Here is a 24299-nt window from a genome sequence, read left to right as displayed (position 1 = left end):
TAACTTTCTAATTGGCTATATAAGGGAAAGTTATTCACTTTTTATCTGAGAAAAAAGAAGTATAATTTTGATCAAAAATAATTCCTGACTCAAACTTCCATAGTAATTTTATTCCATTTGAGACAAAATTTCAATTTAAAAACACTTTCACGCTTGGGCACTTTCACGTACATACGAGCGAATCTAGTCAGCGAGCGAGTGGCAGTGGCGAAACCACACGATTTCAGTCAGTCGTTACAGCGCTTGCAAGCAGTCAAGAGTTTGTATCGCAGAGCTGGTGGCGGTGACGAACCCATAACGTAAATAGCCAATCAGCGTTCTTAACAAACGTCCAACAGTGGGTTACTGAACAGTGAGCCACCAATACGGAGGGCGTATGCATGGTCTAATTAGTTTTAACTATGCAAATATGACGATTAGCAGATTTGTTACCAACCACTCATGGTCATGTCATCATATTATCATCACCAGTAAAAGCACTCATAACTTGAATGAGTATTACTCAAAAAAATTTGCTACTGTGTAACGTGTGCTATCGTGAGTGCGTGAGTGGTTGTATCTCAAGTGACTCTATCACATTATTGGCAAACTTAGCTCAGGCTCTTGACTACTGACACTACTATCATCATAAGCTCTTCAATTCAATGGCAGTACTTAAGTGCTTCAATGGTTTTACACTTAAGTCTTATTAGTTTACAGTAGCAACCCGACGGTCATTTATGTCAGCGGCTTCACCAGATCAACACATGTATCTCTACTAACTCGTCTGCACGTGAAACTGGACTTGTGAATTTGCAACTTCCAGGCTATTTTTTGATTTTGCAGTCAACAAGAAATAATTTCTGCTTCTTGTTTCGATATTCCATTTGGATTTCTACGGCAGAGAGGGAGGATACTATAACTTTTTTTTGGAGACGTTAGTGTGAAAAGGACTGTCATCATGTCGGCTGTAGACGTTTATCCGCAGCCTTCTCATCCTCCTCCATCTACACAACAGCCAAGTAAATCAAGTTGTTTCAGCATAGAATCTTTAGTATCTAAAGACAATAACCATAACTCGAACAATCATCACAATCATCATCATCATCATCAGAATTCTCATCCAGCAATTATTACCTCATCTGCATCTGCAGCATCATCACCAATTTCAACTCCAGCAAGTTCACCGGTGGAGCATCATCCGCAGCAAGATTCTTCCCCTCTTTCACCGCTGCCTATGAACAGAATAGTTAAACCTGTACCTACAGACTCTAGTCCGTTCATCGGTTCATTACATGGACTTAATGCAAAAACATTATATTCACCTGAACCGACATATCCCGAACATCATGCGGCAGTAGCAGCCGCCGCTCATGGACTTGCTATGCCTCAACCACTGGGTCCTTTCGCGGCCCATCATGCGGCACTCACAGCAACACATGGCCATCAAGCGGCGATGGCCGCAGGACTCTTTGGGCCACCTCCTCCAAGGAGAGAGCCATTTGGACTTTATCCATGGTTTTTAGCAAGAAATAGGTTGCTTGGGCACAGGGGATTTCCTGGTGAGTAGAAAGTTGCTCGTTGTGCTTAAAAATATCTTGAAATATTGTTACTCTTGAAGTGTAGTGTGTTGTATATAAATTCAGTTCAAATGTGTTTGTATATAGTTGGTTATGAGTGCTCATGGGTAAACTATCTGAAGTTCTTTGATGATTTACCAGCATCATGGAATTTCGTATATCTTACTCATGTGATGCATGAAACAAATTACATTGTGAAATACATTCTCACGATCTCATTAATTGTACTGAATTTTCACCGCAATGATGTCCATTCATAACCAATAAGTGTACACCATGTAAGCTGGTCAATAGATATCTTGCCTCTGGTATATTTGATATAGGCTTTTATATATTATCAATAAAATTCATATCAGTATATATTGTATATCCGGTATATAATAACCTATAAACATTATGAGAAGCAGCAATAACACTATTAATAGATATCATGATAGGGATTGCTGTGATGTGTTTATATGTGAAATCATGTGAACTCAGGTAGCTCAAGATTGCATAGTTGATAGATTCCAAGGTGGAAATGGACAGCTATTGAGCGAGATAAATCAAGCATACCTCCATGATGCCTCAATTTGGTGGGAGAATTACTATAGCAACAACAAGGAAATACAGAATATACTGAAAGTTTGGATATTTATGTCCCATTTTTTAAGAAACAACGTAATGCTGTTATAAAAATGCAAAATATGGCCCCCTATATATTATACATTATATTCATTTCCTAAAGTATATGAAGAAGGACACAACAATCACCCATAGCATGATTAGTAAAAACTAATGTCAGGAAATACATCAGACTATTATCACTGATTGTTTAATTCTATAATTATATATTTTAATGATATATAGGCTATAAACATTAATGATAATGGTATAACCCATAAATTATATGATTTCGAGTTTATATTGTAGTCAATTACGAAGGAAGTGATTAAAAAGTACAATTTAAGCAACAATTTAGTCCTTACATTGTAAAACAACCGCATGATGTTGTCTGTATTGAAGTGAGAGATTTATAAGGGGAGAAAGAGAGGGTGAGGGGGAACGAGAGAGACAAAGTAATGCTTTCTAATTGTGTAGAACAAATCTTTAGGGTAATTTGAAAGATTTTAAATTGACATACAACAAATGATTGATAGCATCCAAATTGTGCAGGCAATAAACCTATCTCCGCTTCAATCAGCAAATCTTTACATTATACAAAACTTTAAGTTAAACAGAAAGTAACAATTTAATTCAAATTTCTTAAATTTAAAGGCACCCCATCATCGTTTACTGTCAAAAACTTCAAAAGAAAGTTCTATATGAGAGCGCATTTACGGTATTTAATTCTATTGGAATGAATGCAGGCAAAACCCACATTGTAAGACGATGGATTTGTGTGTGACTGTGGTACCTTCAGGCAATTGAAACCAAGATAAGCTTTATCCTTCTACCGACAACACACAAAATCAGGCTAGAACCCACCCCGTGGCATAACTTGAGCGAAACCGGCATTGAATTGAACTTGTACTTAGCACTAAATCTCTTGTCAATAAACTATATTATTAACAATTGTAACAATTCCTATAATGAATGATCTAATGAATGCGAGTAGCAGTTTTAGGAACCACTTAAAATATACAGGGGACCTAACATGGTATATAGGAGCAATTATTTTTGAGATCATCATAGTTTTCTATTCATGAACCTGCCATTATTGAAAATTGCCTGTAAACCACATTAAACTGATGTGGTATTAACCAAAAAGTTTCAAAGTGACGTTCATATGTATATATTGTTATCCTATAACTTATTATGTATTCATAACGATTTGTGTTTAAGCTGATTCAACTTATCATGTGTACTTATCGTCTTTACATTCAAAGTTTCATTGATAATTTCCCCACTTTATTAATAATGCATCCCTATTTTGTTAAGGAAGCTTTGACGAGAATGATACCATAATATGATCGATTTTTTCATATCCGTATAGTGGCAAAGTTTTGGATGGAAAATGACATTCCTTTCAGTTGAATAGTCAAATTAGAAGTGTAATGTGGGTTTGTGCCGATAAATTTGTATGATTGTAAGCTCGAAACAATGCTAAATAATTGTGATAAGCACAATCTATATGTCAGTTTGGCTTAAGCATGAAGGTTAATATTTTAGGTCCCATGGACATGACCGAGCTTCACCTCCACATGTTCACAGAAATTGCCATTTCCCAATATGGCTATGTTAAAATAGACATATATACCCACGTTTCAATTGCTATGCCGATAACTAACACCTTTGTAAACAGTATTAATATAATTTACAAATTAAACATGTCCAATTAAAATATAGCTAAAATAGTAGCGCGATTAAGCAACTGTTAAATATTGCGCTTATCCTGACCGCCGTTAGATGCCACCATCAGCATGATCAGCGGCTTGCTTGAAGACCTTTACACCGCTAGTGTCGGCGAGTGTATCTTCAATAAGGGTGTTAATATGGCGATTATATCATCTTTACTAACTCGTTGATTTTGTTTATTACTTCCGAACTGTTGGTAAAGACACCGCCAATCTCACTATCTTATATCTTGTTATTCTGATTAAGCAATTAGCAAGGACAAACAAATTAACAATTAGATTAAAACACTACAGAACTGGTTTGCCAAGATTGGAGGGACCGACAGTTGAGAAACGTTATGGTGGGCTTACAACTTTTTATCATTTTTTTAATATAACCAAACCAAACTAAGGATGCATAATTTATACCATTTATTCAAATTTGATATGGATCACAATTAATGCAGATTTGAATCAACCAACCAAATTAAGAATACATGTCAAGACGTTTTGCGTCAAAAATGTTCTTCTAATTTCATTATGACTAATAGTTCACTTAATCCCATGAACTAATTAATTATCACTGCGATCAATTCATTACACCTTTCGTTGAAAATGATACCAATACATGTTGCATCTTGACATGTGGATAAACGCCTCAAATTAGTTAATAACCCATGGTTATTAATTAGGTTCTATAGGTACTAAGTGACAATTCTTGCACACAGATAAGAGCAAATATTTCCTGTTTGATCTCACCTATAAACTAGAATTAATTCATATCTTGAATTAAAGAAAACACATTTGTTGTAGCCATTCTTTATACCAGGAATATACCAATTACCACATTTGTTGCAGACTTGGCAGAAGTTGGGAATTTGACTAATAATGAGGGCGCTATTGCATTGCACTGGTCTTTTCAACATGCTCAAGTGTTTGAGTTTGGCTCACTTTAGCAAATTGTAACATGCGTAAGGATCAAGCATTCTGCTCATGCAATACATGTCTTGTCCACCATAATCAAAGTACTCAATTAACACCCCTCATCCTCCCCCCCCCCACACATTTACCCTAACACAAAACAACGAATAAAAACAAACAAACTACCACACCCGACATAATAACAACAAATTGGACATAAAATTAAACAACCGAACACTAACAAACAAACAAACAAACAAACAAACACCCAACAAACAAACAAACACAAATCAAACCAAAAACAAAACCCACCTGTACTAAGACTGCACATGATTCTACGATTTTTATCAAACAACCTGCAAACATTAAACATTATACTGGATATCTTTAATGCACATTTCACTTAGTCGCTAGCCCTAACTGCCTAAGGAACCTCTACACAAGACATTCTTGAAAGGTAGTCCCATATTTTCATAAACGTCTTCAAAGGCATTCTCAAAAATGTATGGCATTATACAACGAAATTACAGCCCGTGAAATGATCTGCAGTATACGGGGGTTTTGGATGGAATTAGCGTGGCTAGATGACACTGTTTTGCCTTAATAAAATCAAATTGAGTTGATAAAGCGCAGCTGTTCCCGCTGATTTACGCACAAATTGTTGAGCACAAGCCTTTTAGGAGACAAAACGATGAAATTTCCGTCAGATCACAGGCAGTTTTTATAGATTTTTCCGTGTAAGTCCTGCGGCTAATCAAACTTGCTATCCATCGCCTCACAAATTAACGCCTAAGTGACCGAACTGCACCTTTATTTTTGTCTTATGTTTAAGAAAATAATAACTAGATTATATTGATCAAGGGAAATTACTATATAGCTTCATTTGTCTCACTTATAATGTCTTTGATATTTAAAAAAAAGGGCAAAATCATCTGCATTTTGCGGTATAAGGAGACGTTAGTCGTCAACAAATTCCCCCTCCCTCTCCCCATCCTTCTTCTCCTCCTCCTCCTCTTTCTCCTTCTCCTCTTTCTACTCCTCATCCTCCTTCTCATCTTCATCATCAAATTTGTTTTACATGGAGCTCCAGATTCTGGAAAACCGACATTATTGGCATGACTTGCGCCGTATATGCATATTGCGTTAAACAATCATGGTCATTTTTTTTACCCGAATAATTTGTTGACCCATGCATAGTTTAATAAAAACTCCAATTAGACAACATAATAATCAAAGTCCTTTTGCCTTTTTTTGTCAGGTGCAGATCTTCCCAATGGCGGTTTCTTTCTTCAACACCCATTCAGAAAACCCAAGAGAATCCGAACTGCATTTTCACCGTCCCAACTCCTCAGGTTAGAACAAGCGTTTGAGAAGAATCACTATGTTGTAGGAGCAGAGAGAAAACAGTTAGCTGCCAGTTTAAACCTCACAGAAACACAAGTAAGTTGACTTCCTTATATCCATATATACTCGTAAACTGTGTTTTACAACATTATTTTGTTTGTCTGTTTGTTTGTTTGTTAAGTTGTTTGTTTGGGATGGGTGTTTGTTAGTTTGCTTGTTTGCGTGATATGATATTTATTTTTACATTAATTTTCAGCAGTTAATTATTACTAAAACCATTTTGACAATTTGAAATCCGGACATTCTTAAGGGATCTAAAATGAGCGTTTATTGCGTTTCGACAGTATTTTTTGTGGGACATAAGAGTACCCCATACCTATCGAATTGCATTCTGAATACGAAGCATGTCTTTCTCATATCAAATAATTTTCATTTTTTGAAAATTACAATATAATACAAATTTTATGACAAATTATAAAAATTTGATATTTTTCAAATTTTTGATATATAACAGTCCTCGAAGTAAATTATATAAATCTAATGACATATTCTTAAAGTGTATGTAACAGGAGGAAAAGCCGACGTCAATTGAAAATTTTGACCTTTCATATTGAAGATATGGATTTTTTCCCCAAAAGACCTAATTTTTTTGGTGTTTTGGGAAAAAAATCCATATCTTCAATACGAAAGGTCAAAATTTTCAATTGATCGTCGGCTTTTCATCCCACCTACATACACTTTAAGTATAAATCATCAGATTTATAAAGTTTACTTCAAGTACTGTTAAATATCAAAAATATCAATTTTAATGATTTGCCATAAAATGTGTATTAAATTGCGAATTTCAAAAATCAAAATTATTTGATATCAGAATGACATTCTTCGTATTCAGAATGCAATTCGATAGGTCTGATGTGCTCTAATGTCCCACAATAAATACTGTCCAAACGTTCATACCCCAGCCCTTAAGAAACATATAAAAAGGCTAATTTTTCAATTAAGTTGAACTCTCTCATGTTGTCTTCTTTGCGATACAATAATTATGTCCATGTCACACATGTCCATGTCATATTAACATGATTAATATCATATATACATGTAAAATGTTTTAGTGCATGGGTACCCACCGAGGTGACATTTTCCAACATTATTAATTTGTCGTTACCACACGTCAACATTTCATTATCATAAAATGACAATCGATTTTATCATTCGAACTGCCGAAATATCACAAAAGTATGACGAAACCCAATATTGTATTATTTTGTTGTAATTACACGGGCCAATCAATCTTTCAAGTGACAATAAATCCCCGGGTTTGTTGTGGTAATGACATACATTATTTAATGTGCCACTGTCATTTTCTGCTTTGTTAAATTGCAAAGAATAACTGCACTGTTAATAGTATATAGAAGTGATAAAACCAAATTATAACTAAAATCCGTAGGCTCAGCCGACACCTGCATACTAAATGCATCTGTATTGCAGTTACGCACCGCTTCTTAACCTCTTCCCCACCATAAATTGCGATATTTTATTCATTTCATCCCTCTTTATTGACAATAAAAATATTTAAATCTGAGTAACTAGTAATGGCTTTTAATGCGATGACAGGCTCAAACATGCCCATACTAAATTGGTTTGAAATATGAACTGATCTGATTAACAATTGCACCAATTTGGTAATTAATGCTTAAGTTGAGCATAAGTATATAATAACGCACTGATCACCGATGTTTTGAGAGAGAAAAAAAAATTGTCAGTGAAGGAATTTGCATTAATTTCTATTCTATCAGAGTGTTAAACTGATCATTTTTCATTATTGCTTTAATCAATAAATAGCGCGTTAGCCTAATTTCTACTTGCCTGAAGACACAATCATGATTATGTTGCTATAAGTTTACTATACCTATAACAGCTTGGGTTATTATTAGTTTCTTAATGACGGTTGCTAAAAGGTGTAATATCGCAACAATGATAAGCGCAGCATAATAACCTTATAGCGGTAATATATTGCTATTTTACGTATTTAACTTCAAATGTGATATGAAAATTAGCTATAGCAATAGAAATATCCGGAATTTGATCGTCGAGTTTATGATAATGATTTGTAATTTTGATGCTGTATTTTTGATGCTTTTTTTCGACAATCAATTGGCGAACTTCAAGAGTTGCCTTTCGTTTAGTCAACATGAAAGTTTGAATATTTTATTCTGTTTATTGTTTTAGCATTCTGACCTGTAATGTTATAACAGTCAAACACTATAGAAACATCATCACATATACGCGTCAAGCAAATAACTGAGGAATGAATGATCTCAAAATGTTTATTCGCCAAAAGCCATAAACATTTCGTCAAAACGATAAAGACCAACATTATACGAGTATCAAATCTACTGAAAGTAAAAAAGATGTCAATTTCTTCTTCGATTGGTCACTCATCACCACGGTCTTTCAGATTGAAACTCAATCTTTTACTTGATATGTGAATACTTTAAATCGGGAGAGGAAAATAGAAAAATAATTAATGATAAATAAACAATGGCAATGACGAAATGGATCACAGAGCAAAGATCAATTAATGCAATTGTCCATGATTAAGCATGTTAAAACAAGTCTTAGACTTATTTATTAATTTTCCACATGTGGTCAAATCAAAGTTTGTTGAAAATATGATAATATTATAATGATATTATTAAAAACAATTGACAAAATGACCATTTGGCATTGAAGCGTTTCTTAGTTACTCCTGTCTGAGAGATGCAGGTGTGGTGACGTTTCAGTTAGACTTTATGGTGCGTGATGATGTAATATTATTCATAATATCAAACAACTATCAGTTAATCAATCTATCAAGCAAATTATTGTAGTTGCAAGAACTCTACCCTTAAACACGTGCAATTTGAGGAAAATTACTCAGCTATTAATATAATGGTTATTAACATTTGTATATAAAAATCACGAAATTGTATATTAAAATTTGTCATGTCATTTGCAGTCAAATATTTATTCACATTTTCGTTAATTAATTTGAGTTGATCACGATCATGTTTTTTTAAAAGATATTGCTTTCGTCATTAAATTATTTCGAAATTTATCTGAAGCTGAAAGCTAAATTGAATTTTCTGATGTTCACGTTTTCTGAATTGAACTAACGCAAAAGTAGTCATTGAAAAAAGATAAATATCACAGTGAGCATGGTGGGTGACAATTCTTTTGAATATAATAACACTTAGAGGGTATTTTGATCGTAACTGCTGTAAAATAGCACTCATTTACCTGAAAAAGCCTTGCAGAATATCCTCTTGTTTTCATGCACTTGTCATGCTAAACAGGAAATGTGATATACACGAGAATGCATTAGCTATCAAAATTACCAAGTTTAAGCCCAAATTTTCTTCCCACCATCAATTCCGATGTAGCTGAATAGCGCAACAATACATAACGTTAAGTGAAAATTGTATTATGCGGAGATGAGCGTAAATGTTCACATCAGCATCAGCTCTGCTAATTGCTGCGTCTTCTCTAATAAACACCTTGATCTAAGCAAGCTAAGTGTTGTTTTGTATTTACTAAGTGGTGCACGCTTTAAGAATTGACAAGTTTTGTAAAGGTACAATATAACGACGGCGTTGACCTTATGAAGAAGACTGCGTGTATATTGGTTTATCAATTAAACGCAATCACTGCCTGCCCTATTTTGGTTTGTAGAATTTAGCAAGATAATTTGATATTTTCATGTCAAAATGTGGCGTTTTGTGTTAATAGCGTCTTACCCATCTGCCCATGAAGGTAGACATTTAATTATCTACCTCCGTTATGGTCTGTCCAAATCGTGAAATTGAGTTTGTGTTCCTCCTTCATTAGTGCAATAAAATCACAATGAAATACCATCTCTAATGATCATCATCATCATCAATAACAAAAGAACTTGTACTCTTTTGTCGACTTAAAGGTTATTAACAAAAAATAGAGAATTAATCTTATCTTTGATTGAAAGCATCAATAAATAAGTGTAATAATGTCTCACAAAATGAAGACAAAGACTCCTGAAGACTAATAGAATCTTGAGTTACCATGACAATTGACATTCAGATCAAAGGTAATGAAACAAATGAGCAAATAATGGAATCATTAGTTCAATTAGGAGGAATCAATTAGACAAATATATTAATATTTAAGTAAGGAGAATCGAATAAATTAGACATACTAAATGAATATTTAAGTAAGGGAGTAAATAAATAAATATAATTGGTATATGAAGAGCACTACCCAAATGTAAAAGCTATAATAAGCGAAACCAACCGTAGACTGTAATTGCAAAACAATGAAAAAAATATAAGCATTATAAGCCCAAAAGAAGGCTACAGTCATTCAGAGTTCAATTTTTCACATAAAGAAAAATATATTGTTTTATCACAGGGACTATTTACATCAATGGTTTCAAAATTCAAATAAATAAATAAAATGTCAGCTCTTAAGTGTCGATTTTTATTGCTTTTTTTAATGCATTTAGTTACTTTGTTTTTGTTAAAGCACTTCAAGTCAGATTTATCCACAACATGCTCATCTATCAGGACACAGTTCTTAAATCCCAATACATTTGTACATTCATTAAATGACCATTGAAGATTTGGGTACAAAAACTCATACTCTGCAACTTGAGGCAAATTTTGCACTATGATTATGTAATTGAGGTTATTGGACTATGCCATTTGGGATGATGCTATTTGTGGTCCATATAGTGTTGTTACCTCATTTTGTTTTAAGTTATTGCAATTTTTGTCGCCCAGTTCTGAAACAAAGTTTCTGCAAATGTTGATCTACTTTAGTCGTAATTTATTTCAGCATTATAGCATAAGCCTGTATACTTTAAGAAAAAGGGATAGTCCAAACTTACAAGAAACTTAATATGCGCTATCAGAAACAGAGTGACAGGACTGTAAGAAACATTGGTGTATGTTTCTTTAATGTTATAACTATTAAAGATAATCGTTGTTTGATTAAGATGAATTGCCATGATATCTTTCCCAACAAACTATACATCTATATGAATCAGTGTACTTTATAGGAGGTTTCAGTTTTATCTAGGTTCAGATAAGGTCGATATAGGGTTGGGTCGGACCGTTTATGTTACTAATAGCAAAGAACTTAAATAAAAGATCAGTGCTTTATCTTTGAGGTGTTATTGATCATTATTAAGTCTTCTTTCTATGATTTCATATTTGTTGACGATGTTGACATTATCGTATATCAGGTTACCCCCACAGCGTGTATGAATAATATGTTTTGATGATGTTGATTTATTCCATACTCGAGCGGAGGTTATCAATATCATGCATATCCTCATTGCTCTAGATATATATTGCACATGTCTCTTGCGAGCGTGAAACAACATGCACAACAAGAATTTGACGGCATTGCTAACGGTATTTCACTACGCCTGCCACGCCTGCGGAGCACGGTGTAAAATAAAACCTGGGAGAACTTGATAAGATAACTGATATATCAATGGTTAACTCAGTTAAATGACTTCGTGCTAACTGCGTGCATCAGGGTAACTTAGGGTCGCTTGCGCGTTTCTGCATTAAATTGCTACTGTTATGTCTCATCGTCAACTTTGATATATATGTCAGGTCGACTTGTTAATATATAGGTTAGTGCTATTTATGTGACTGATGCCCTCTGGTGAAAAACCAGATAACTCAGGTTAGTCAAGAACTGTTCATTTAGTTATTAACATAAAATTACGTACCTGTACTTAAAATTTGAGTTAAAGTATAAAGAAAGAAACACAGACTAGACATTCACTAAGTTTTGTGATAGAACTACATTGTGACAATTTAGACCTCCTTGAATACGAGTAAAGACAAAATAAGGCAGAGCAGGTGGATTTTACCAATTCTGCTCGAAAAACATCCTTTGTTGATGAGAAAATACAAAAGAAAGAAGAAAAACAATAGGAACGTCCTTTGTCTTAGATGCACATTCCCGCCTTTCAAACTTTCAACGAATGAGAATCGTGCAGTGAAATCAGAGGCAAAGGTCACACATCGTAAAATAACATAATAGATGCAGACTGTGCAGTATTGAACTTTGACGCTGGGTATGGCTTTTTTGTTACCGGGACATGCAGCAGGTTCCATCCAGTGAGTCAATATTTTGGGTCCAAGAAATAACAAACAAAAAAGGTGACATTTTGTAAGTGTTACAATTTCCGAACAATATGAAAAGACCGCAGGCTTTTTTCCTTCTGCACAACACAGCTGCAGTAATCCGATTTTTGTGGACTTAAGTCGTAAACAGTTTCAAATATATGAACAAAACACCAGTATTTATGTTTTATACAATATCAAATGATTTCTATAGTTATCCAGTATGCTCCAACACTTTTCTTAATTTCATCTCCTCTGCTCGGTAGGCGGTGGTCTCCGGTTTGTCACACGTGCCGTATTTGGTTGAAAATCTGCGAAGTTTAATTGTGCTCAAATAAGCCGCCCAATGAGTCTATTTTCTCGCAATTTGCGCCTTAATTGTGCATAATATTCCCCTATTGTTCCTAACGTTCAACAGCTGCTATATTTGATTAGATTATACACCTTTTTATTTGCACAAAGTTAACTGAAGTAAAATGATACTGTTGCGATATAACCGAATTCAATAAAGTTGAAATAATAGGTTCTAAAAGAGCTTTACGCATACAAAAGTTTTAACTTGAATTATTACTTGTGATTAAATGTAATTGAATAACAATTGCTTTAAACATCGGATTACGCGTGTCATTTTGAATGATTATTGTACGAAACACCGGTATAAGAACAATAACAAACAAGCTCATTTACATATCACATAGCTTAACTAAGTGTGCGTACTGCCCAATAAGTTGCTATCTTCAGTAGATAGCAAAGTAAAGCGAAATGAGTGGGCGGGTGTCAAGCTTGCTATCTTCAGTAGATAGCAGATGTGAATTACCTGTATTACACGAGGTTAACGTTATTATTGACAAGTTGTAAAAACTACGCCATGTCTCTCCTGGTTCTTGTATTATTATTTTGAAAATTCACATCCAAGATGTAAAAATAACTTGCTTCAACAATAATAAACAACTCTATACGCATAAGTAAAAGTTGACACCCTGCTGCATTGCGATATCCCTGGGTAAACCCAGTTGAGCTTCTAAAGCTAATAATATAGTAACCGCATCTTTTGTAATGTTTTTATCAGTCTGAACATCATTGTGGTTGATTTAAATGGATTATTACCAGCTATTTGGTCAAATTCAAACGAAGCTTTCTTACTACATTCACTCAATTTCCCACGCCACAGACTTCCTTTGGCCTTGTACTTGACCTTAATAACCCCATTCTATTATTACTATTACTACTATATCCAAATAAATATGTTGATTCTACCAAGGTGTGAAGACAAGAAACAAGAAACTGATGCTATTTTTCTGAAACAAATAAAACATTTCCGACTGTCTGTTGATATCCCAGACGATTTTGTGTTAGCCATGTTAGCGTACTGTACAGGTGAAAGCAGCGCCCCGTTGCGCTACATTCGGTGGGAACGAATCCTTACTAATGCCTAATTTGAAAGGCCATTTCATACCCCGCTAAACCCGACTGAACCATTTCAACTACGGCTTGTAAACCGGAGTAAAAGGCAAACCAAAATATTGCTGTTTTTGTCTGCCTTGTTTCGAACTAGCCAAGTTTAAAATTGTGAGCTAAACCAGAAGTGACAGAAAGTTTTGTTTTCGTTATTTGTTGGTGCTCTGAACCGCGTGGTAATTTATCTGTGTTAAAAAGCAAGCATGAATTGGAAAACGAAGACTCCTCCGCCCAGTAGCATACGATTGAATAAACACCAAAACATTGAAACCCATCACGACATGTAAATATTAGTCTCAATGAAGAGCCGTCATTGAGTAATAATCTTGTGAAAATCTCAGCGCAAAAGTTTATCATGAGTTGTCTTTCGCGTCATCTCTTTTGCAACAATTAAGGTGTATATAATGACTACACAATAAAGTTTGAGCTCGGTAAGCTAACAAAAACAGACCTAGCAATGAAATTATTAACTTAACATTTAAAGAGACGGCGTGTACATTTAAAGATATATTGTAAACATTAATGATACATTTCGAATTCATATTAGAATCCGATCAAATACTAAATGAGCATCACAAGACACAGCAGTGCGACAATTAAGCCAAGGCAAAGACTATTCATAGCTCAAATGAGCATTTAAATTAATTGGCCTTGCAAATAATGAGATGCAATTGTTTTTCAAACCAAATAGTTAGATTAATTAAAGATTTTTTTATAACTTTACTAATAACCACAATAGTGCAGATTGCCACTATATATATATATTAGCCTCGTCCCACGCATAAAATTGCAGCGCACATTAACCATGCGTGCAAACAACCACTTGAAAGTCTTTACTGTTAATTTGTTGCTTCGTTAAGGGAAATTAACAAACAAATAATACTGTTTTGGTGGTCTTGCTTCATGGTTTATACTTCCCTTCCTGTTGCCACTCATTATCTTATTGTTTTCCTTATTTACTCTATTTTATTTCTTGATATGTGTGATTAGTTGCGTGATTGGATGAGCGAGTTGACCCGATGACATAGCTATATGGCTATCCCATGCACACTCCTGCAGGTGTTTTTGTTTTTGCCATCCGGACATCGTCGGGTTATGCACACATGATTATAAACAATTAAAAAGGACAAATTTAACGATGATAATTAAGCAATCAAACAAAATAAAAAGTAAAAAATACAAACAATTTGTTTATCGGACTTTCTATACTTACAAAGTTTGGTATTGAAGTTGCTGTTCATTAATTGCATAAAATGTTATTTTCTTTACAAGAAAAATCAATATCAATTTGAAAAGTTTTGACTTCTGAGCCTGACATTTACGCACAATGATTTGATATGCAAATCTATGGAATAAATAAAATGCTTGATCAAAATTTAACAAAATAAGGGTGAACTCTAAAATCTTATAAGTCTGGGGGATATAAGATCACGCCAAGCCTATCGTCGCGTAACTAGTTACATTAGCACTGTGAAAAATGTCCAGATTAATGTAGTTAAATATCTATATCATAACGAAGCATTACTTCAGCTTTAGCAAACATTATTTCCGTTTACACATTCAACACAATTATCGAAATAGGAAATGAAGATTATACAATCAATTGGAAAAATCATTAAAGCATATTGCGTATAAGCCAACACACAATAATATACATTTTGGTTTAAATCATTTTGAATGATTGAATGATTAGCCAATATATAAAAGTGCATCATAATAGAAAATAAAAGTAATAGACGCTAAGTCCGATATTGAAGCATCCGGTCTTACCACATTTTCTTTCATTTTTTTGTCTTTAACATAATAAGCTGCAACTTTAAAGTCGATTAGGTTTGTCATATATTCATTTCTTCATAAAGTAAATCTAATAATCTTTTGGTATTAATTTTGCGATTTACTGTCAGTCTATAGTAGTTGAGAAAGTTTAGTCGGAGGTTTATGACATGTCAGCCAACGATTTTGATGAAATGTCGTCTGCTCAAACGCAATTCTATCTGAGTGATGACCATAACTAGTCAAGATTTTTGAATGCCAATTGTGCATCTTTATTGACTCTATATACTCATTGTTTTCTCTTATTTCAATTCGCGAATATATAGATTACAGTTGTGAGTCCAAAACACTTGGATTTGGCGATAGTATTTACCAAAATTCGTTTTCGAATCCGACTTACTCGGATCAAGATTCTGATATTGGCACGGTTGCCATAGCACCACCTTGCCAGGTGCTTAGCGCAATTAGATGGAATATTATCCAGTGTCGTCTGCGAGATGTAGACCAAAAACTCGCTTGATGATAAAAATGGCGCGAAAAATGATTCATATCATCCAATGGTGTTTTCTATCTTGAAAACTATATTAGAAAATATATTGTAGCGAAACATTTGACGGTATTAGGATAATGAAATAAATGAAGGTTTTGACACTTGATTGATGATCTCATGATGTTCTCTGACTCATGATTTATTGAAGTTAACTGTATGTTAACTCAAGTTAGTTAACTTATACTATAGCCTTGATGTTAAAATATGCAACAGACCTTATCACAGTTTGAAAATATATATTGAGAGATGGTCGGTAAAACACGCTATAATTATTGTCACGGCTATCTATGATGATAATAGTTTTGTTTTTATTTTATATCCTTTTCTAATTGTTTTCATTATTGATTTTGACCTTTTTTACATTAATAGCACAATAAATATAATAATTTGTTCAATATGAATAATTAATCAATTTCTTCAGTTTTTGTCTGTGTCTGTCAATGCGTTGTTGTTTATTCGTTTTTGTTTATGTGTTTGATGCGCGAACTTACATTTTCTTCCAGTTCAAGCGACTGCTTTCTACCGTAGATAGCACTACATGTTGATATCTCATTGGCTAAAGATAAATTGCGCAATAAACTTTATTTGAAGTTTATTTTTTTACATAAATTATGTCGATTTCCTTTGTGGCGTATTTGTATTTAATCAATAGCATAATGCATTCTACTTTTACACAACTACGATATATCTCAATTGGTACGATTTACCTAAAATTGCTATCTACCGTAGATAGCATAAATTAGTGCGCCACCAAATCCCCTCTAAACTTGTTTAATTGCTGCAATTGATTGATATAATTACATTTTATCTGTCAATTGATTAGTAGCATTACTAAGCATTCATGTTAAATTCATGATGATAGTAAAGTGCCTATTAACACACGAGATAAGGGGTGTTTTAGACGAGCTAACCGTTCTGTCAAACACATCACCATCACACATTTCGCATTGTCAAAGTGATGAATTTGTTGAGTGTCGATCTCCTTTTTAGATTACGTATACAATCACACCCGTGTCGACCCCATAAATGGCTTCAGATGTGCGGCAACTTGAACTGACTATAACTGCAGCGATAAAACCACTTCACATTGAGAGTAAACAGTTATAAGTAATTCAAATGCCCTATCATGTTGCCTACTAAAGTGAAAGAAGTTGAATGCATCATTCTATACGAGGTTCATTGACTGATGCTGCTGATGCAGCAGCGCTGGCAATGATGGCGTTCAATTGAGCGCAATTACGGTGGGAGTAAAAGTCTCGCGGCCGTGTAATATCTACCTTAAGTAGCTTGCTTTCCACTATTTTGTTGATTTCCTGTCTCTTTTGGTAATTCTACTTTGCAATGTGCATAAAGATAGTGAATGGAGCTAGCAAGTGGCATGGATCCATCCTAAAAGTATCTTAAGAGGGTGTTAAAGATGTTGAAGTTGAGCGAATGATTGGCGGGGCCAGTGTCTATGTCCATACACCTGCCGCCCTAGCACTTTGCCGAGACCCAGGCTTAATCGATGCTACGATATTTGAGCATTCCAGGCCTTATATCATTCAGTTAGTTAAAAGACTGGAGAGATATATATGAGCCAAGCATGCCAAGTCCTGCCCTATAATCGCCTCAAGCTATTGATGAAAAACTGCCTCTAATTTGTCGATTCACTCCATGTCATTTTATAGCTTTAAAGAATTAAATAAAAAATATAGAAACACTTTATTAAATGTGGGTTTCTTTTCTCTTTGTATCTTTTTTTTTTATCATAGGTGAAAGTCTGGTTTCAAAATAGAAGAACAAAGTACAAGAGGATAAGAGCAGAAGAAGAAGGCGAGCAAGAACCCAAGAAGAAAGGATCTCACCACGTCAACAGATGGAGAGCTGAAACACAACAAATTCTTGACGAAGAAGCTATTTCGTGTTCGTGATATCCACGATGAAGAACTCAAAGACTCTAAGAGAAAAAATTAATCCAAAAACATAAAATGATGTTAATTTTGGTTTCATACTACACCCTCTGGTGTAATCTTATAAGGCACTGTTTTCTAAGTGCTGGTTCTTCTGTGAGGTAATTTGGTAAGAGACGTGTAATGCAGGCAAAGTTTAAACAGCTTATTCAACTCAAGTTGGCGGCTAGCACTTTACCATCGTGATGATCCATACTTAACGCAAGACAGCCTCTTGTCTAATATGATACGTATACACCATCCCCTTACCTAGATTCATCTAATGCCCGCAGCTAGTAAACTACAGTATATTATTCATACACCTGTATGCATTGAGTCTACCACTCGACCCGACCATCGATATAGTCAGTGGGTTTTATATGCCTTTATAACACCTTACATACGGACTAAGCTTATCAAAATACTCCCAACAAAAATCACATTTGATTTAAATATGAGAAAAATGTTTACGTCAATTTAATTTTAAGAATATAGATTCGACGCAAAAGTATTCAAAGACAACACGAACCTTAAATGTGAGGTTATATGTTAGCACGGATTCAAATACCTTTAAGGGTGTCATTTTATGCGCATTGATTTGTGCAAGGGAGATTAGGTTGAGCTTTTTGCACGCCGTTAATTAAGACTTTCCAATGGCATTTTGGTGATAGTGACATCGAACCCATGCCTTAAGAGGTCTTTGGCATGTAAACGCAAGCACAAACGATCGTAACTTGGTAAGGTGGCACGAAAGAGTCATTTGGGCTGCTGAAAACTTATCAAAAACCGACCTATATCTGGTATAATGATCAGTTCCATGGCCCTACATTCCAAGTATTCTCTGCAGCTATTGGTTTTACTAAATATGCTTAAGAATGCCGGCTAAGATGGTATTATTTATATACACAAGTTTTGTTATAGAACGAGGTCAAAGTTAGCTCTTTCAGTTCAAAAGAATCAGACTAACCCTAAAGACCACAAATGTTGCTGAGCTTTCAATAAAACCATTTTTAAGACCACCAGCAACTTTGGAATTAATCTGAAAAAAGCAACAATTACTGAATGCTTAATGTGAAACATTTTTGTCCTTTTTTCGTTTACAATATGCAACTGCACAATGGTAGTTGAAAATAGCATTCATTATGGCGGAATATATGAGGCCATTAACGTGGGCAAATATATCCATAATGCATGTAATACAATTATTTTCTCTTTGTTAAACTGTCGATTCAAAATCGATCAAAAAGTGCAAATTTGGTTTAATTACAATAAGAAATTTCAATCTACAACCATTATGCATTTTCTTTCCATGTATGGGTAGTTGAAATCACTGTTATTAATTATCATTAAACAGAATAATACATCGGGACAAATAGTTGCTATACAAATCTGGGCTATATTTGATTTTTGTTACAAATCACTAGTGCACAGGTGTTTGGTTGTAAAGAAGCTAAGCTATCAGTTGATTAATGCATGAAATACGTAATCAAAACAGTGATCTAATGTGTTACTGACAAATGCGAACATTTTAAGATTCAGATCTTGACAAATGCGAAACTGCATAATTGAAAAAGTCTGTTAGAGTTAACATACTAATAGGTTGTATTTGAAATTCCAAAGAGTATAGTTTATGTAAAATGCAACAGCACATAAAATGGTTTAGCACAATATTTAGTGTTAATGGATTAGGCATGCCGGGAATAGAAACAAGGACAGTTTTAGATTGGTACATTGTACTTCGTAGGGTAAAAATACGTTTAATTTATACAGTTGAGTATGGAAAGAGTATTCATTATGTAAGAAACTGAATTTTCTATCATTTTTGGGTAATTATTTTTGTGCCTGTTTCCTCTCACTTTTTGTTCAACGTATTGCCATTTGACGGTCACGGTGCTAGATTTTTAACAACATTGAGGCAAATAACTTGTCACTTTTTCACAATACGTAAAAGATTGGGGTTATGACCTATAGGAATTAGTTAAAATTGCACTTGTGATGAATTGTATTGACTGGCTATAGAGGGTGATCCAAGCAGAGTGATTGATTGTCGAGTATCGCATAAAGTTGATGCCAATAGGGTCTAACAATACATTTAGGGGAATAGTTACATTGGATAAGTTACCATACATTAAACATATGTTACTTTAGTGATGATGATTTGTGACAGCCCTTATTGAAGACCGAATTAAAAAGACTAGTTTGCGTCTGACGTCAGTGCAAAGGCGCGACGTGATTGATCGCTGACCTGCGCAGTACGGCATTTTTGGTCTAGTTGACAGAACGTCATACGCAAACTGGTGTTTTGAATTCGGTCTTCAATTATAGGTCAATAAAGATAGAAATGTGCAAGGGCATTTACTACCACCTATATACCACTAAGAAATATCTGTATAATGTAACAACGCTCTAAAAAGGAAGTACAACAATTATCGAAGTGTTTAATTACCTTGTAATATGTAATAATTATATATTTTACATTTACATTTCCGATATGATTAAGTTACAATATTTTATCGAAAGATTTGCTGATAAACAAATTAAAAAATATTCTTTTGGATTTCATGGTAGACTGAGTACTAATTAACATCGCACAATAATTTCAATAAGAAAATATTACACTTGGCCTGACACTGAATGATGGTGTTCAGTGGAAGAAGTCACCAAGTTCATTCGTTTTCAAAGCACCCTATAGCAAAGCTGTCAGGCCATTTAGACATTTTGAACTATACACGTGTGGTAGAAGAAGAAAAGAACTCAATTTCAATTTGCTCCTAAATACAATCATTTAGATCCCAATACGTCATGCGCTGATAACTATGTATTAATCGTGAAGCTTAATCACGGACATGTCAACGCCATCACTCGCGCGTTTTTGTTGTGTGCTGAAATTCATTTTACAAAACGTGTATGGTATAGAAGGGAAAATTAACCAATACTTTGAATAATTATGATTTGAAAACACCATCATAAAGATTCATTGTACAAGCAATATTGTTTGTTAGAGATGGTACTAGTTAACTCTCTGTGTGGTTAACAGTACGCATGAATAGTGATAATGACAGCCTAAGGCCACCTTTATGGATATGGACTACCAAAATGAATTAAAGCTAGAGAATAAAAGCGAATATCTGTAGGTATTTTTAAGATGAAAATATGTAATGAATCCTTGCAAGATTGAAAAAACAATTAGCGTTAAGTATTATCTGTAACTAGGTCAGGTTACAAGCAGTAAATATGGTCAAATCTTTTGGTTACAAGCCTTGAATTATGACTATTTCAATTAAGCATATTAAATGCAACAAATAGATACTCCTTAGTTCAATTTTGGTTATATGGGTTAGGTTCTTGACCGATTTAACAATCCACAAAACTTTTCAGATAGTAGATATATATATATGTCTATATATATATACGCATGTGGACAAACAGCTAAAACTGCAACTGCGGCATGTCATGTCTCTGATTAATATTATCCACTTCAACGTTTGTATGAATTTCAAAAATTGGACCTTTATTCATCGTTTTTTGATACGTCATTAATGACGTAATATATTGTATATGAAGATATTTATTATACACACATAAATGTTATGTGATCTTGTTAAATAATAATCATGGTAAATAATTGTGTGATTATTTGGACACAATTATTATAGACGCAGGTCGGACACGGACAAATGTATTAGGCACGCACAACCATTGATGTATTTCGATGGTTAATTTCCTTTAAGGGTTTGCATCATATTTGATACCTTTCTTTGTGTGTATATCTACGTATGTATACCCCTTGTCGCAAAAATGATGCAAACTCTTAAATTTCCATTTCTTATATGTGAACAAAACTCGTTTTGTTAAATTAACATGAAACGTCGTTACTGTTATTACATACACAATGTGAATTATGTAAATATATGTTGTACAAATTTTTATGTTAATGTTTATATTGTACATCAATGACATTGGGTAACACTCGTTACATTGTATGTGATAATATTGTACATCAATGACATTGGGTAACTCTCGTTACATTGTATGTGATAATATTGTACTGTGAATGGATGGAGACAATCTCTATGTCATTTAATAAACTAAAACAACTACAAAGAAGATCAAATGTCTTATTGTTTATATTTTTAAGTGTCATTTATTCATTATAAACAAATCTAAATGTAAAGAGTGAAAATCTAGAGGTTAAATACCACCAATTCTCTATTATACATTTTTTTTTTCAACGGGGACAATAGGTTATTTCGAGCACGATTTTCACATACAGGTGACTCTTACATCGAAAAAATCAATTAACAGTAGTAGGTTGAATCCAAAAATGACCAGAATTTCAACATGTACGATAACCTGAGACTTTTCTTGTTTTCAACAACATAAGTGTGAAAACCACATTTACAGAGCGCCCTCTTTTTTGGGACAAAGAGGTGCGCGCCAATAGGGTGGGAAAATCGGATGAATTTGGGAGAACTTTTCATCAAAACTTTCAAATAATGACAGAAAACATATCATTTCTGCAGGTTACTCTGAAATTTGCTATATTTTCGACCATATAACAGGTATTTCCAGTGACTTTAAAGCCCTTTTTCAGATGGCTTACAAGAAAATAGTCCTTATTTTTCAAGCACTGCCCAGCTCTAATCAGGGCTATATGACCTTGATATCTTAAATTAAGCGGGGCTCTTATTTGGATCATATTAACATCTAGAACAGTTGAATGAATGCACTTTTGAATCAATATTACTTCTAAAAAGGCTGTCCTTAACTCAAAAACGTTATCATTTTCAATCCTTTAATAATTTTCAAAGTCCTTCTTGCGAGTGAGCTATAATTTTTTGTATTTGCATTGTTATTGTTTCTTATCATTAAGTGGGTTTTCTAAAAATGTATACTCTATATGATATCTATAGAAATAACTGTTAACCCTGAATTTTCAGTGGCAGATGTCTGGTTTATGTTTTAGGGTCAAATTTTGGACAGGCACTTTTGGTGAAAGTTGACGGCACTTGTCAAATCCTAGCTAAGATCATACATGTATATCAAGTTGATTTAATTAAAATCTAGTCAACTGGACTTCTAGTTATTGAAACGTTTCATCCTATCCTGGATGTTTTTTCTCAATCTGATGTTGTTGGCGACGATTGGTCAGTGACCCGTGACGGGGTTGCACAGAACTGAACGTCGAGGGATCTTTTGGATTGCAGAACTGTAGGCCCCCATGCTGAATTAGTTGTGGCGTGACCTCCTCCTCTGTTCAGAGATGGCTCCTCTTGCTTCCATAAACAGCCTCTTTCACCACCGCGCTCTATTTGATCCATCGTGTGTATTTATCTGCCTCTCCACAACCGTTGCTAGTAATGATCTTATCCATGTCCCATCAATGATGTGGTCTTTTTCAAGAACATGGTGCTGTGATGGCCGTTTTATTGATTGCACAATTGATGAAGCTTGCTTCTTCTTCGCTGGTCAGTATGCGTTTTTGCCAGAATTTTCTTTCCCCGTCTCATCGATATAAGTCTTGTTACAATTCTTGTCATGGGGATGGAATAAATAACCTCTGTGGTGTTGAGCGGATCCCTTTGTCCTTAGGGTGCATGAGCAAGTTTTTTAGTGTGTTGCAATGAGGTTTCACTGCAACGGATATATTGTATCTCTCTAAGTGTTCTAAGGATACGTTCTGATACTCCCTGACATATATAAGGGATAACGACAAGGCCCTTTTTGTCGGTGGTTTCATCTTTCTGTTGTCTTCTTCTGCTTTGTTCCATCTCCTGTTTGACTTTTCTCAATCACTCCATTTGAAGGATAGCACCAAGTCGCAGTTTCTTGAAATGGCTTGTGTTCCTTGTCTTGATCTTCTGTTATGATAGTGTCCATGAGGAATACGAATAACGCCCAAGTTTCTAGTGTATGGTGAGAATGAAATTAAGGTACTGGTCCGTGTAGGTGGCATTTCGATACACCACTGAGTAACTTGATCAGTGCACATTACTTTTATATCGCTGAACTATCAGAGGTCTATCCAGAACGGTATTATTTCCATCTTTTTCCTCCTCAACCTTAAACTTGATGGAGTTGGTATCCTTTCAATTGTTTAAGATGTTCTGTGAGCAAGTGGTACTTCCTTGTCCTTTACCCACAACCCGAAGAATGTCGTGGCGACGTAACGCTTTAATGGCACATCTTGGGTTTACACGCGAGGGGGCTGTAGCTATAGCAGACTCTTCCAAGAATTCCATAAAATTATCTAGCAACTATCGGAGAGAATCATCATTATTTCTGCCCATTGC

At 34.5% G+C, this 24299-nt stretch overlaps 1 protein-coding gene across 2 annotated transcripts; it reads left to right on the top strand.

The window, feature by feature from the left end:
* The first annotated feature begins 208 nt into the window (after positions 1 to 208).
* On the top strand, positions 209 to 22087 carry LOC140148652 (homeobox protein EMX1-like). 2 transcript variants are annotated; one of them, XM_072170688.1, is made up of 3 exons: positions 209 to 1541; positions 6060 to 6235; positions 17830 to 22087. In XM_072170688.1, the coding sequence occupies exons 1-3, from the start codon at positions 941 to 943 to the stop codon at positions 17986 to 17988; spliced, it is 936 nt and encodes a 311-aa protein (XP_072026789.1). In that variant the 5' UTR covers positions 209 to 940; the 3' UTR covers positions 17989 to 22087. The 2 variants fall into 2 exon arrangements, with proteins under 2 accessions (XP_072026789.1, XP_072026788.1); XM_072170687.1 differs by having other exon boundaries at positions 210 to 1541; positions 6054 to 6235.
* The last annotated feature ends 2212 nt before the right edge of the window (positions 22088 to 24299 follow it).

This window comes from Amphiura filiformis, chromosome 3 (assembly GCF_039555335.1).
Source record: "Amphiura filiformis chromosome 3, Afil_fr2py, whole genome shotgun sequence".
Classification (NCBI taxonomy): Eukaryota; Metazoa; Echinodermata; class Ophiuroidea; order Amphilepidida; family Amphiuridae; genus Amphiura; species Amphiura filiformis.
The sequence above is the reverse complement of the archived record's forward strand: the minus strand, read 5'-3'. Positions and strand labels throughout refer to the sequence as shown.